Source organism: Corythoichthys intestinalis, chromosome 10 (assembly GCF_030265065.1).
Source record: "Corythoichthys intestinalis isolate RoL2023-P3 chromosome 10, ASM3026506v1, whole genome shotgun sequence".
NCBI lineage: Eukaryota > Metazoa > Chordata > Actinopteri > Syngnathiformes > Syngnathidae > Corythoichthys > Corythoichthys intestinalis.
The window spans coordinates 12,144,064-12,161,513 of record NC_080404.1 but is presented as its reverse complement, the minus strand read 5'-3'; the positions used below and the strand labels follow the sequence as shown (position 1 = coordinate 12,161,513).

The 17,450-nt window shown below is 38.1% G+C and overlaps 1 protein-coding gene across 1 annotated transcript in view; it reads right to left on the bottom strand.

Annotated features, from left to right (window-relative positions):
• Positions 1-8,738: 8,738 nt before the first annotated feature.
• Positions 8,739-17,450, bottom strand: part of LOC130923322 (collagen alpha-1(XIX) chain-like) — a 343,167-nt gene continuing 334,455 nt past the window's right edge. The window contains exon 52 of the mRNA XM_057848955.1: positions 8,739-12,149. Coding sequence (XP_057704938.1) covers positions 11,971-12,149 — 179 coding nt within the window. The 3' untranslated portion in view covers positions 8,739-11,970. The remainder of the gene's footprint in view (positions 12,150-17,450) is intronic.

Genomic DNA, 17,450 nt, shown 5'->3' with positions numbered 1-17,450 from the left:
TTCTGTGCAGAAATACAACAGAATCTCATAAATAAAGCAGTGAACAACATTTATTGCACACAAGGCATATGTCAGTATAGATCAAGAAAATGCTGCAAACAAAAACATATGTGAAAGATAACTTACACTCATGTTATCAAATAAAAAGTCAACTCACTAAACTGATTTTGTGTGAAAACATTAAAAAACAAAAAAAACAAAACAAAAAAACAAATAGCTAAATCACGTGTCGAACAGAGTGAGGTAGATTTAAGGCAAACATAAACGAGGACAAAAGGACACTCAGTACGACACCAGTTTTTAAACTGATTTGCTTTAAGAGCAGCAGGCAGAACATTTAAATCTGAGACAGCATGCCGAGAGCCAAATAAAGTTTCCCTTATTACAATACACCGTTGTGTTTTGGGCTCCACATAGTTACATTGATTTGGACGAATAATACAGGTGACAGAGGCTGTGACATCAGGAGCCACATTCCCCCTTGTTATCTCAGCCAAATTGAAGTTACATTAGTATTAAAATGTACACACAGGATAAGCACTCATTGGTACAACTGAGGAAAAACAGGAAGTTCAGATTATGTTTTGTGCCCATCAAAATTCAATCAAGTTCAGATTTATTGTCTCAGAGGGGAGCTCATTATGAGGAACATGATGAAAAAAGCCACAAGCCAATCATAGAGACTATAGCCCAGTCGTCTGTATTTAACATTTTCACTATCATCCACCAGGGGTCTCTTTAGACTCATAAATGAAGTCTTCAAATAAAACCGCATTCATTACACAACCCAGGTGGTGACCAAACAGCCATGCTGTTAAAAATTTTTTTCCATCAAATTTGATGCTCTGTGATGAGAGACTAGAAACAAAAGAAACATGATTAAAAAAAATTAAAAAAAAAAACTATTAAATAAGGAAGAATTTAGAAAGAAATGGGGAAAAAAATCAGCATCAACATCAGCATTAAATAACAATAATTATAATTACCGTAGTAAAAAAGAATAGTTTACAGCATATTCCCTCAAGCAGTGGCTTCAACTCTATAAAAGCCACATTTCACAAAAAATAAATGATAAATAAAATGATGTGGCTACATTTCCTCCAACAAGACATAAAACATCTATTAGAAACTGAAGACAGTTATATATACCAACTGTTCAATGAGTGATAGTGACCTTATGTATTCAATAGAATGCATACAATATATTCACTCTCTCGCTTCTTTGGCTTCCTTCAGAGACGTTTAGTTAACTAAAGAACTTACATTAGTGTAAATTTGAGTGAGAATAATAAGTCTTTGTCTCTATGCGCCATGTGATTAACTGGCGACCAGCTAGGGCGTATGCCTGAAATCAGATGTGATAGGCTTCAGTTAATCTGGGACCCTATTGAGGACAAACGTGATAGAAAATGAAGGCACAGCACAAGTAGAGCTAGATCCACAAATATGGAATTTTTGCACGTATTGTCCTGCATTTTCAATATACGACTTACCATTTATTGATTAAAACATGTCGCATTTACAGGACTTGCCAAAACTATCATACCTACATGGTGCAAGTTTTGTCCCAGCAATACTCTTAAGCAGAAGTGAGTTCAACATTGCCAAGAATCCATGACCGCTTAAAATGGTTTTAAAATTAGGTGACAAAGCGCATACTAGAACATATCAATGCTTATTCTATTGTTTGCGTCACTTCAGGAATTAAATAAAAAAACACGACCTTTCAACAGGTTCTTTCTGGTAATTTGAGATTATGAACACAGGGTTAAGAGATTTTAGGAAATAGGAAAAGCATGAGGTGCTACTTTTCCCAGGATGTGATGTTACAGCATGCTGCGCAAAGAGCTCAGTGGGACATAATTTTCATTAACTGCAGTTTCTCATCCTTAATTTGAGGATTCTTCCATCCAAACTGGGTAAATTGTTAAGGAATTACAGTGGTATGAAAAAGTACCTTTGGAACCCTTTGGAAATTCTCACATTTCTGCATAAAATCAAATGTGATATGATCTTTGTCAAAATCACACAGATAAAAACACAGTGTCTGCTGTAACTAAAGCCACCCAAACATTCATAGGTTTTCATATTTTAATAAGGATGGTATGCAAACAATGACAGAAGGGGGAAGAATAAGTTAGTGAACCATCACATTTAATATTTTGTGGCCCCCGCTTTGGCAGCAATAACTTCAACCAGACGCTTCCTGTAGCTGTAGATTAGTCTGGCACATCGACCAGGACTAATCTTGGCCCATTCTTCTCTACAAAACTGCTGTAGTTCAGTCAGATTCCTGGGATGTCTGGCATGAATCTCTGTCTTTAGGTCATGCCACAGCATTTCAATGGGGTTCAAGTCTGGACATTGACTTGGCCACTCCAGAACGTGTATTTTGTTCTTCTGAAACCATTCCAAAGTTCATTTACTTCTCTGTTTTGGATCATTGTCTTGTTGCAGCATCCATCCTCTTTTTAGCTTCAACTGTCTAACAGACGGCCTCAGGTTTTCCTGCAATAATCATGATAAACATTTGAATTAATTCTTCTATTAATTATTGCAAGTTGTCAATGCAATGAGGTAGCAAAACAGCCCCAAATCATGATGCTCCCTTCAACATTCTTCATGGTGGGAAAGAGGTGTTAATGTTGGTGAGATGTTCCATTTTTCCTTCACACATGACATTGTGTGTTACTCCAAAACAATTTTGATTTCATCAGTCCACAAAATATTTTGACAACACTTCAGTGGAGTGTCCAAGTGCCTTTTTGCGAACATTAAACAAGCAGCATTTTTTTTTTTTTTTTTTTTTTTTAGACAGCAGTGGCTTCCTCCGTTGAGTCCTCCCATGAACACTATTCTTGGCCATAAATTTACATATAGTTTATGTGTGCACAGAGATATTGGACTGTGCCAGTGATTTCTGTAAATCTTTAGCAGACACGAAAGTTTTTTTTTTAGCCCTCTGAGTATTCTGCGCTGAACTCTTGGCGTCATCTTTGGTGGATGGCCACTCCTTGGGAGAGAAGCAACAGTGGCAAGCCCTCTCCATTTGCAGACAATTTCTCTGACTGTCGATTGATGAACATACAGACTTTTAGAGATGGTTTCCTTTTCTTCCCCAGCTTTATACAAATCAACAATCCTTCGCAAGTCTTCAGACAGCTCTTTTGACCAATCCATGATGCACGTCAAACACTGCTTATCATCAAGACATTTCTTACCAGGTGTGTGTTTTATAGTGGGCAGGGCAGCTTTAAAACACTCATGAGTGGTTGGGCACACACCTGTCTTAAAATGTTTGGTAAAAATCGGTTTCAATTGCTCTTTCAGTCTCCTCAGGCAGAGGGTTCACTTACTTATTTTACCCCCTTCTGTCATTGTTTGCATGCTATCCTCATTAAAATATGAAAACCTATAAATGCTTGGGTGGTTTTAGTTAAGACAGACAGTGTTTTTACATCTGCGATTTTCACAAAGATCAGATCACATTTGGTGGTGATTTTATGCAGGAATGTGAAAATTCCAAAAGGTTCAGATACTTTTTCATACCACTGTAAAACTATTTGTATGTTCACCCTAAACCAAAATAAGAATAAGCAGTATAGAAAATGGATGGATAGAATACAGATATTACTTTAGCAAAACCTAAATTTGTTGACTCCCCTGTAATCAATGCTGCACACCTAATAATTGCCCAGTGCCTCCAGAGCCACTGTAGGTCAAAGTAAACTAATATTGCCTACAGATCAATTGTCAGTATTATTAAATTACTGTAAAGGCAGTTTGACTCAAAGCATAAGATCAGTACGTCAAAACATCTTCAGATATTAGTAAATCAATCAATCAATCAATCAATCAATCAATCAATCAATCAATCAATCAATCAATCAATCAATCAATCAATCAATCAATCAATCAACATCATCCAGTGTTAAGACGATGAAATAAAAAAAATAAAATAAAAAATAACCTGAATGTTATTGTCAATATATCAAGTACTTGTGTAAGTTCAAACAAATTTAGCGAAGTGTTCCGATTACTTTGGCGCCACGGAAACGCAAAAATATACAAATAGACCAGAGGAATCATCATCCGCTAACACTGTGTAAACACAACACGACACTTTAAATCAACGAAGGCACACAAAGCAGCAACCTTTCTAACCGTGTAGACTGAGAACCTTAACACGTCGTTAAAATGATAACTTGCTTGTGTAATTACATCATCAGGTCCCATTACAGGCCCCATTAGCCAGAAAGAAAAACCATATGCTAAAGACTCATTACTTATCATTGTGGTATACAACTGAGAGTAGTTACACATTTAGACAAGAGTAAGATTAAAATATATGAATGAGCACTTGGGACACTAAAGAAATAGAATTCCAAAAATAATGCTATTTATTTCAAGGTTTTGAATATCATTATTGCATTAGCAAAGTTTTAGAACATCAGTTAGTCATTGTTTAATCAGAAATACACTGTAAAAATTAAAAATTAAATCATTTTGTGGTAACTCTTTAGCTGCCATTGACGGCAATACACATCCAATCTGTATGAGGGCTGGCAGAAAATTAAAGAATCTTAATTCACTGCCAGCCCTCCAAGTTCAAGGGCGCTTTCACATGAGACCAAGAGGACAAGGGTTCGGTTGGAAAGCTACCTTGCAGCAACACTTGCAAATGAGTTGTTAAAAAAGTTCAGCATTCACCCTGCGCCAACCGAACTTTACGAGTCATATTACATGGAAGAAAGGCGTACTCATTGATTGGACAAATAGAAGAGGAAATACCTCCCTCCTGGGATGGAAGAGAGCGTGGAGCGTCACAGCGTGGTGCTGTGATGCTGCACGTAATGTAGCATTGTTTTTACGTTAAGCTGTACAAAGGTTTTTTTTTTTTTTTTTTTTTATCACTGTCTTTTATTTTACAATGCTAATATAACCGTGCATACGATATGGCAGAAAACACAAAGGTGACTTGAAGTTCTGTTCTGAGACCCCCAATTTGGCAAAATTTCAAAATTGTCGTAGGTATATGCATGTGTGATACATGATTGGAAAGCTTAAAATCTCAATTTTCTGGGGGAAGAAAATTTTTGAACAGCAGGGCATTAAAGAAAAAAACAATTTAAACAGTAAAACCCTAACTGGAGGTGACAGCACGCGAGAGCATAATTAAAGACGCCATGATTTTAACCAGATATTATTGCGTACCTATCCGTTTTTGATAAAAAAAAAAACTCCATGTAGAATGTATCACCGAGTGTGAAGACAGCTGTGAATGGCCACGGCCGGATTTTGGGGGGATTTTTTGGGTGATAATGGTAATATAACAAGGGTCGCGATGCAGAAATCGCAGACATCGAGCAGTGGTCGAGATTTCCATTTTCATATATTTACCGTTTTAAATGTTGTTTTTTCCCAATTTTTCTTTGGATCGATTATTTATCATCTAAATTATTGGGAAAAAATGCTGCAGTAATGAAAAAAAAATGCAATTAAGCGATAGTTATGAGGTAGATATTCGTGACTTTTTTACAGACGCTAATTTTTTATTTGTTTAAATGTCTAAAATATGCGAGTGAGTAATTTTTTAGTTTTTTTTTTTAAACTAAATATTAGACATCAATTTATGATTCTGAGCTAAAAATTACATTTCGAATAATAAATATGATTACTTACCTTATTTTTATGGCTAGGTTGAAACAAAAGCGGTAGCGCGAAGTCTGTAAACGGGAGTTTCCGGGGTAAAACAAATTAAAATAGTTAGGAGATTTAATGCGCCATGAATCCGTTATGGCAGCATATAGACATATAGTTCTATCAAACACAACAGTTCTTTTGGCTTAAAATATAGCAGTTTATTTTGAAGAGAGGGGCAAGAGCAGAATCTGCTTTTTCAGCCTTGTCTATGTTTTCCGCCATTTATCAATTTTTTGTCAACTGAATTGTATGGAGCAGAAGTTTTTATGCACGCACGTTAAAAAAAAAAGCATAACAAGTTGCCGCTCGGCCAGTGGCGGTGTTTCTCCCTCCTGACTCACTGCCGAGTGAACTACAGTATATAAAAAATGTAGGGGAAAATAAAACCATGAAAGGGAACCGCAAGGTACCCCTAAATCACATAGGTGTGCAATCACTTTCACTTTTGTGACTTTTTGGACTGTCATATTGTCGCCACGAGAGGCTCTGTCTTTCTCGGCCAATAACTCTCACATTGTATGTTAAGCAACAGTCTGCAAAACACAATCACTACATTAGAACCCGATTCTGTGTAACAAATGCAGCTGCTTTGTGCAGAACAACAACATTTGCCCATGGCTAATCGTCTGTCATCTTGCCATTGTTGATCATGAATAGCGTCCGCTTCCAAAGATTCCCTGCGCGTACCGTAACAGCCTAGAGCATCACAGCTCCACGCTGTGACGCTGCACATAAAGTAGCGAAAGCACACCCTGCTCTGGTTGCATTCCCAAGCAAAGCAGGGTGCGCTTAAAGGGGACCGAAACCCACAATTTTTGAGCGGACCAGAGTTCGGTTGTTTAGTCTGAACTAGAGTACGGATGCGCGTTCACATTTACGAAACGAAGCGGACTATCTGAGAAAAAGAACCCTGGTCCTTTTAAAACGGACCAAACAGTGCTCTTGTGAAAGCGCCCCAAATGGATTGTATGTCTACTAGGGACAAACTAACTTTAAATTCACAGCCACATGATTGAATGTGTATCATGGTCAATGGCACTAAAATAATTAAGATTTAATTTTGCGAGTATATAACCATAGTGTTGACGGTTATTTTAAAACGGTTATTTTACAAGAATAATGTTTTTCAGATAAATACAGTGGTACCTCTCGATACGAACACATCAACATACAATTATTTTGACATCTGACGTAAACAGTTCTCTCGACATATCACGACATTCATATGTGACAGTGTCACAAATTCATTGTTTTCCTGCAAGATGGACGCACGGCGTATTTTGTTGTGTGAGAAATGCAAGAAGGTTAGTGCAAGTGTTGTACAAAGGAAAAAAGGTGACGTTTACTATTAAAATTAAGAAGGAAATTATAGAAAAATATGAGCGTGGTGTACACGTTAGTGAACTGGCTTGACAATCCGGCCGGAATATGTGTCTGCAATCGCGAGGATGACTCTATTATCATTATTATTATTGTAACATCAGCAATGAAGTCGCCAGCTTTGTCAGGTTTGTTTTTTTTTGTTTGATTGTTGCCATTTTAGAAATTTGGAAGTAGAGGGTCACACGGAGTAATGTTGCTAAGCCCTTAAATACCTGCAACATGAAGCAATTATCAGAGAATCCCAAAATTTGAAAAATAAGGTCGTACTGAAACCTTTTTTTTTAAATTTGTGAAAAGTAAAAAGTAAAAAAAAAAAAACATGTGTAATAAGCGCTCTAATATCTATGACCCATGCTAAATCATGTTTTTTCTTATGGAACCTGCAGATGCATGTGTTGACTTGCATCCATCATTTTTTTTTTCCCAAAAAGAAATGTCAAAATTAGGGCTGTCAAAATTATCGCGTTAACGGGCAGTAATTATTTTTCACGTTAAAATATTTGACGCAATTAACGCACATGCCCCGCTCAAACAAATTAAAATGACAGCAGTGTAATGTCCGCTTGTTACTTGTTTTTTGGTGTTTGGCGCCCTCTGCTGGCGCTTGGGCCCAAATGATTTTATGGGTTTTCAGCACAATGAGTGAGCATGGTGTAATTATTGACATCAACAATGACGAGCTACTAGTTCATTTTTTGATTGAAATTTTGACAAATTTTAATAAAACGAAAACATTAAGAGGGGTTTTAATATAAAATGTCTATAACTTGTACTAACATTTATCTTTTAAGAACTATAAGTCTTTCTATCCATGGATCGCTTTAAGAGAATGTTAATAATGTTAATGCCATCTTGTTGATTTATTGTTATAATAAACAAATACAGTACTTATGTACTCTATGTTGAATGCATATATCTGTCTGGTGTCTTATCTTTCCATTCCAACAATAATTTACAGAAAAATATGGCATATTTTATAGATGGTTTGAATTGCGCTTAATTACGATTAATTAATTTTTAAGCTGTAATTAACTCGATTAAAAATTTTATTCGTTTGACAGCCTTAGTCAAAATTCTAACTTCAAAATCATGAAATTTTAGGTGTATCAAATGTGATACATTTGGCAATAAAGGGGTGAAGTGCTGCTGACTTTTAGTGGGTAAATGAGGAGCAGCATTTCGTGTGTAAGCTACTTCATATGCTGGTTGCAGTACTGCTGACCAATTTATTAAGTCTGTGTGCGGGCCAGATTTGATTGATTTTATGACAGAGGCTGGGGGCCGGATGAAATTTGACCATGGGCCGCATTTGGCCCCCTGGCCGGACTTTGGACATGTCTGATTTATGGTATTTGTTTTGCTATGTGTAATTGCTATTTGTAATTGTACCTGCAGTATTTATTAAAGGGTACCATGGATAGAAAGACATGTAGTTCTTAAAATATAAATGTGAGTACGAGTTATAATAATTTGATATTAAAACCCCTGTTAATGTTTTTGTTTTAATCAAATTTGTAAAATTTAAAAAAACAAACAAACAAACAAAAAAAACTAGTAGCTCTCTATTGTTGTTGACATCGCAGGGCGGTGAGGTCACATGGCCACGCTGCCGTATTTCACATTGTCACTCTTTAACTATTTAAAGTAGTGATTTAAATACACAATAAGGTGTCAATGGTGAGTTTTAAATTAATAAGAGATCAAGCTAATGAGTGTGTTTTGTCCCTCGAGTGACGCAGTAGTTTCCTGTTTAGTGCGGGTCCATTGTGATTTACGTTCATTTGAGTGTTGTCTTAACAACAAACAAGACTCCTGATAATGGCTCCCAGGATCATAGTTTTTACATTGTGACTAAATATTGCCATCCATTGCATTTGTTGAGCTAAACGAGTTGCTAAAATGTTTAAATAGAGTTTGACCAAAGTCTGATTAAGTTTTATGTTTATTTTGCATATCTATTTTGATTGTGAATTTGTGAATGCCTGGGGCCTATACTACGAACGGAGTTCAACCTCTCCTGAAGTAATCCAGTTTACCAGCGGGTAACCGGAGTTGACAAAACCTGGTTATCTAGTTTGTGGTCAATCGGTACTACGACGCTGATTATGAGGTTGATTAGTCAAACTTGTGTCAACCCAGTCAGAGTTACTGCACGTTCACATAAAACGGGGCAGAGACAAGAGTCACCACTACTTGTGACGATGGCACGGGCACCTTTCTTCACAGAGGAGGAATGCGCGATAATCATGCGGAGTTATGAGGAATTAAAATCCACCCTCACCGCGAAATCCAACACCGCTTCGGCAAGTAGAGCGCGACGGGTCTGGGTCTGTTAGCAGCGAATATACAGATCGTGTGATTTGTGAATGCGTCAATATGCCAGTTAACTTATGTCCATGAAAAGAAATAAAGCCTGCTGTCAGGACAATAAAATAAGATTTGGTACGTTAACTGTAAGAAATAATTTATCGCGCATCACCACATGAAGCAGGATGATTGTATGTTTAGTCCCATTGACTGTATGAATACGTATATGTCCTTTCTTTTGGCGGTCTCCAAAAACCTGCGCCCTCCGAAGAGAGCCCCTCACAATCCGCGCGCCAATGTCGTATGGGTCGTCCAGGTACGCTGTCATTGTCAGGAGGAGACATCCGCAGAGGAGTGCTGTTTAATCGGAATCCTGGGGTTAAACAAGATCTAACTCTGAGACGACCAGGTTTGACGTGTGGCGTGTGTTGCCATGGCAACACTCCCCAGTTCCAACATATCCACCTTTCGTAATCCCGGTTAGCGGGCAAGATAGGCTGCACGTGATGAAGTTACTCCCCAAGTTACCCTGCTAAGCCAGAAAACCGGCTTTGTAGTATAGGCCACCGTTCTCTTTGTCTTGTTGTTTAACAGTGTGAGAATAGGGCCTCATTAAGACAGATTGAAGCACTTTTCTTTTCGTGAACATTATTTTTTGAGAGATATGAATATTATTTTTGTTTTCTTTTCACTATATGATACTTATGTTTGTTGTGTTGGAGTTGCCGAAGCTTATGCCAATAAATGGCGCGGTACAAGCTGCGAATCTGAACGCCTGTGTCCACTCTCCTTTCTCTCTGCCTTACACCCCACTGTGGATTAAAGGAAAACTACGGCATCACTGACACCGTGTGGCGTATTTAAATCACTACCTTACATAATTAAAGAGTGACACATTTTTTTGTTTTTTTTAAAGAGTGGCACATGGAATTCCGGCAGCGTGGCCATGTGACGTTACCGTCCTGCGACGTCAACAACAATGGCGACCTACAAGCTAAAATAATTTTACAAATTTTATTGAAACAAAAACATTAAGAGGGGTTTTAATATTAAATTATTATAACTCGTACTAAGATTTATCTTTTAAGAACTACATCTCCTTCTATCCGTGGTTCCCTATAAGGATTTGGCGTAGGTTTTTGGGCTGTGGAACAAATTCATCGATTTACAATGTATTCTCATGGGAAAATCCCGCTTGATATACGACCATTTTGACATACAAACCAGGTCCTGGAATGAATTAAATTCATATGTAGAGGTACCACTGTAATTGAGTACAGGACAACAAAAAAGTTGAATAAAATACAACTTTCCCTTGCCGTAAAGTAATAAAATTACTAGAAAACAAAACAGAAGCAAAAATATTACGATTAAAGGATCCCATGATGACTAAATTGTTACAAGAATTCTTATTACTGTGATACATTTCATTATAATTAAGAACATTTTAGAAGATGTAAATAGCTGCAAGAAATATTTCATTCTAATTACCGGTACTACATCTTCAGAAACATCATTAGAACTTTATTCTTGTAATAATACAGCTTTATTAGCTTATTTACTGTTTTCTAGTCTTTGTGGCCCTAATACTCCTCCATAAAGCTGAAATTATATCAGTCGCATGAAAATTTTAGACGTTTTAAATACAGCACATTTTCATGAGTATAAATCTGCCCTCAATGGGTTTTCTCCCTTTTTTTGTACAGCCAGTTGCCATGGCAAAGCTAATTAAAGACTGATGTTTCACCACTAAATGGGAAGACACTTTTTTTTTTTTTTTTTTAAATGATTATCATGCACGATGCAAATCACTTTATGATAAACCTAAACTAAGCCACACTCATATAGAAATGGGTTAATCCACCTTCCAGAAATAAAAGAGTCCTTTTAATACAGTCTTTAAGATCTCACCACAAAAATAAATAATTTTATATCAGACACAGTGGATGCACTTTGGTTATACGTAAGGCGCTAGATCCTTTTCTTTTTTTTTTTTCCAAAGATATTTTCATTTCAGATGTTTTGCTCCCTCTCCCTTGAAACACACATCTATTATTACACTATTATTTAAATGTTTTAGGTCACCCGCGGGCCCTGCAGTAGCTTGATAACAAGGAGTTCCAAAGGGCGACGGCTCAAACCAAAGACCACCGTGCAAAATCGACAGAAGTAAAGAGCTTCTAATTCTCTCACAGGCGCACATGAAACAAACATTCAGATAATCTCATTCTTGGTCGTATTTTGCACACACGCACGACTTCTGCTAGCAAGACGGCTTATCTGAATTTGAACAGAAGGGTGCAGAGGCGTGCCAATTAAGGAGGCAAACAAATAATTAAGATCATGTTATTCCAACGAATCCAACGGGGCTGAAAGTAACTAAACCAAGTCATTTCATGGCCCTCGGATACGTAATAGTTGAGGAGGAATGCATTACATCAGAGCAGGGAAGAGGGGTGGGTGAAAACAAGACCTAATCTAAATGTACAGTTAAAAAAAATGCATTCAAAACAAGCCCATTAGCAATGTCACAAAAAGACCCCTACTGCATCCAAATGTTGATTGTAGAGACCCGGATCACACTGTCCCTCCTTTCCTATCACGGACAGTGTCAGGCTGCACTTGTGAGCTCGGAGCAGGATGGCTGAAAGCCACACTAGGCTCAAATGGATGACAGTCACTTGGGTCGCAAGTCCCTGCCGGTCCACGGGGTCCGGGAGAGCCAGGAGGACCCTGAGAAGTTGCCCCCGGAAGGCCTTGACAAAAAAAAAAAAAAAAAAAAAGGATGGAGATCAATGTTCCCTGTAATTTTTCATGTATCTGAGCAGACACAGAAGCTCCCTGAGCACACTGCGGACCACGGTGAGCAACATCAGATGTGTACAAGGTAGGGATGGGAATTGAGGACCGAATCCGTGCTTTCCAATTCCATGGAATCGTTTGCCAGATTATTTAACTATTCTCTTATAGACTCCAAGCAGCACAAATTGCGTCACAATTATGTCTCGTAATTTATGCATGTTACTCGATTCAGCAAGTAACACTACGATACTATTCAAAGCGTGACCGCTCACCAAGTTCAATCTAGAGAGCTGTCACCAAGGGATTGATTTTCACATTTTCATTATTCATGAGACTACTTAAAGAAATGGAGATTTTTCCTAAAAAGTCTATTAATGGGTCTATCGCAGGGGTCCCCAACCACCGGGCCACGGACCGGTACTGGTCCGTGTCGCATTTGTTACCAGACCGCAAAAGAAATAATAATTTATTAACGACTGCATAATGGCCATATTAACTTTGGCCTGTGCCCCTTATCACACCAGTATCCCTGTCTACTCTAGATATAATACTACAGGATGGAATGTTGTCATAGAAATCCATTGATTGGACTGCTAGCTGTACATCTTGTTTGGTATATCTATGTGCGCTGTCCTCGATAATAATATCTGACGTAGGGTGGGCGCATCACATTTATTCCCGGAAATAATTAGCCCCCACACTAGAATGACTGAAAAACAGACGTCTTTGAATGGATTTTTTACGGGGAAAAGGGCACCTGACGAGCCAGAAGATGAGCCTACAACCTCGAAGAAAACAAAATCCACGCTACTTCCCAATCGCTAAAGACCCACGAACTGCGAACTCTAAAAGAAAAATGCAACATATTTGAATCTAAAATAATCCTTAACAAATTTATGAGCAATTTTAATACTCATTTCGGTCGGTAGTCCACCAATCAGTGTTTTTATCTAAATAATTTGGTGGGTCGTAGGGCCAATCTGACTACTGATAATTTCACACAAAAGTATATACCTCCGCATCAGATGGTGGTATTTTTGTGTCGCTACGACTAACTGAAGTGGATGTTCAGAATGACTTCCCTAAATGCACCTGACAACTACAGCCAATCAGCGTATTTTCGCCTGTAATTTGCGATAGGATGGTCCCATTGGTCCCAAACCACTTTTATTCTACTCAGTATCAAAAGGCCTTTCCATAGAGTACCCCAACTATGTCGAGGAAGTTAACAAATCCAAGTTAATGGATGACTGTGTTAAAATTTGTCTTATTTGTATGAGATCCAACAGTCCTTATGTAATTACACTGACCTAATTATAAACTTGTTAATATTTGGGACAACAAAAAAGATACTCTGCCCCTGCTGTCTGGACTAGCTGAACACTTTCTGTGTCGCAAGGCTTTCTCCACCCCATCTGAGAGGGTGTTCTTCACTGCAGGAGACACCATAAGTCCAGAAAGATCACGTATCCTACCTGAAAAAGCAGACATGCTTATTTTTCTATAAAAGAATTGTTAATTTTGCACATTTGCACTACGCACTTTTCTGTTGTGTTTATCATTTTTTATTATTATTTTTGAGTGCTATCAGCTCATATGTCCTTTTAAAAAAAAGGATTTTAAAAATTTCTATTAGAAAAATGCTTCAGTAAAATGTTACACATTCTTGTCTATTTGCCACAGTTAACATCGAGGCTTTGGGCCTCTTTTGACTTCGTGAGTTTGTAAGTTTGTGATCAAACAAACTAGATGCCAGTATAAAATGTTTGTTCTTCTTTTTCCCCAAATTAGAATGGATAAGAGAATCGATAAAAAATCGAATCGCTAAGCAATATCGATAATGGAATAGGAATCGTAAAAATCCTATGAATTCCCATCTATAGTACACGGTGGCCACACACCAGTATTACGCCTGTTCAAAACCTTGGATCAGAGCAAGTTACACGGCTTATTTAAAGAATGTGTTTTTCATTAGTTTACTTTTAATTTAGTTGATTTGGCCCACTTACAATGGAAAAGACCAAAATCTCGTTGTTCATGAGATGTGGACTATGTTATATGCAGTGTTGTTAATAACGGCGTTAGAATATAACGGCGTTACAAACGGCGTTATTTTCTTCAGTAGTGAGTAATCTAATTAATTACTTTTTCATCTTGGCAACGCTGTTACTGTTACTGAGGCGGGAAAGGCGTGCGTTACTATGCTGGTTGACTGACGCAAGAAAAGTCTGAGAAAGACGGACTCACGGAGACGAGAGAGAAGAGCAGGAGTGGGGAGGAGGCAAGGGAGGGTGACGCTGTTGCAAACACGAGGCTACTATGCTAGGTGGCTCCAATAATACCTGACTGTAGCCGATAGCCTACAAACTACGCCCACATGATGCTTTGGTAGATATCACTACAGAACACACAGAACTAGATGCAAATGACAGATACGGCTGCATTAGCAACATGTATAATAAAGAACTAGATGCGTTAGTAAACAGCTGCCATCTTAAAGCGTAGACTTCACAGGAAGGCTCTGTTGTAAAGAACCTTCCTAGCGAACCTAAGTAACTTTTTCTCTAAAATGCTCCTAAATCGGCAAAATCTAGACTTAAATCTATCTTTTAATGATTAAATAGTTTTAAAACTTACACACGTCAAAAGTAGAAAGAAGGGAACTAATGCAATAACGGGAGCAATTTTAACAACTTTAACGGTTGATTCACAACATAAAATGACTTCCACACATAGCAACGGTTACTATCTAGTTATCGCAATATCCGCAATACCCCTGTGTCTAGTTAAGTTTAGGGTAAAGAATTGGGCTAGGGCCAATTGTCCCAAAAAACCCTTTAAACTTCACATTGTGTGACCTGTTTTTTTTTTTTTTTTTTTTTTTGAGGAAAAAAAAAAACCATGAAAATTATCACCAGTTACTTTGCCAAGTAACTAATTACTCTTACATGCAGGTAACTGAGTTACTAACGCAATTACTTTTTGGGAGAAGTAATTTGTAACTGTAATTAATTACTTTTTTAAAGTAAGATTAACAGCACTGGTTATATGTGAGAGTCCTGCTTTAAACATAGGAACAGTACTGCTTTAGCCTGGGTAAGGTCCAGTTGTGGCATGGGTAAGTTAAGGGATAAAAAAAAAATAACCACAATGGAAGTACAGTATATCAAACTCCCATATTAGAACTGTTCAGACATAAAGGACACTAAGATTCCTATTCTCCGTGTCTGAGCAGCTACACTGCTAACACACCTCCTTAAAACTAGTTAAATTCCCTTGTTCTCAGTGTAAATAGATAATAATAGATAACTGATAATAATTAATACTGTAGCGCTTGCAAAGATTGGCAGCAGAATGTTGCTTCAGTAAATCAGCACAGGAATCAAGCTCACTTTTCTACACCAAGGGGAGCATCGCATTGCTGTCTCGAGCGCACCAGTGGGAGCGTTGAGCTGCCGTATCGAACGCACCAAAAGGGGTGTTGCGCTGTCACATCACTGCGGCACTGACAGACAGTAGTCCTATTGACGCTACAGTACGTTTCTTTTTAATTTTGTTTCCTGCCCTGCATAGATTTTCTTGTGCGCTGAATATGTGCAAGCAGTGCACGATTGCGCATGCGCGCAGCTTAGAAGAACATTGATGGAGATGGTAATCAGACCAAATGGCTATCACATATGCCTCAAACATTTTATATTTTCAATGGGCATCCATTTTTCTAAAAGCCACCCCCTGTTGTGACTGGAGAAACATTTCCACAGTCTTATAGGAAAACATTACCGGAGCAGATAGTCATATCTTATGTTACCAAGCAACAACTTGTCATGGATATACAATCCAAAGAGCTCTTTGTATTTTGTTTTACAAACAGTACAATACATAGAACACAGAATCTCACGCAAGATCTGTTTGTTTATTCCGTATCACTTGCAGAGCACGGCTCAGTGTAAGCCTTCAATTATGGCATCCATCTAAGCAGGCCGCTCACATCATTTCATGGAGAGTTTGTGCAAAACAAGAATCCCACATCTTGCTGCACCCCCCAGGAAAAACACACACACACAGAACTTCGCCTTTTTCATCACCCCTCTATCCATCTCCAGCCTAACGGCTCACACCAAACCCTCTGTAGCTCTGCCCTTGATATCCTGTCACTCTCCGCGCAAACGTGTACGTAAACTGGGCAGACAGTGTAGGCCATAGCTACTAATTTAAATCCAAACTGCTGGTGATTGTAGCGGTCGAGGTAGCTATTAGGACCGAAACTCACTAAAAATTAAAGGTACTATGAAATACTACAGCAAGTGACTTAAAAATGATAGAAGACCATACAGTATTTTGGACACAAATCCATCCAAGAGAGGGACAGTAAAGGCTTAATCATGAAATTAGGTCCTAATTAGTCCTCAGTTCTCAACTGTTTTAGCCCTTCCCGCTAAAAAATCTCCAAACAGAAGATGTCACACCAAGAATGAGCTAGATTTTTGCAGTTTGCTAGCATGCTATCCATAGCCTTTCTTCTCTCCTGTTGCCGTGTGACCATTCTATCATTCTGTCAACAACGTTCCCTGATGCATTGTTTTGGTTACAATGACGATGAAATGGTAAAAAAAAAAAAAACTGCCACATTTGAGTGCCAAATTTGTTTTCTACATGTAAAATTACACTGGTGCAACCATTTCCATTTTTTTACATGGTCACTATTTCACAGCACCTTTCGAATGAACAATAGAAGTTTGATCAGCCTCTGCTCATCTTCTTTCCATTGACGTCATCTACTGTCTTTTCACTGTTATTTGAAGTGGGTTTGATTAATTCGGCAACGGCTGACGTGAGGATTGTGTGTGTGACTTATTTGTTCTATTAGGTTGCAGGAATTTGTGTTGTATGTCTATAGAGGTAGACCACAGGTTACGAGCGAGTTGCGTTCCTACTCTGGCGAATTTCCGCGTAAGTCGGAATTAACCCTATGAGTACCCCAAATACCCTCTAAATCTCAAAATAACTGTCTAAAAACATTTATTAAATGTCATTGTACTGTCCCCGCCAAGAAGTTGAAGTTAAGTCCTCACTTGAGCGCGAGCTAAACTCCGAAATGACGATGTCAAACCATAGACTTCAAAAACTGTTGACCTGACACGTCGTCATTCTCTGCGTGACGCCTTATCGTAGGGGGCTTGGCTTCATTTAGCAAGAGTCAGTCGAAGACAGCACTCGCTGCAGCCCAAGCCGGATTTAAGCTTGGATTTTTTTTT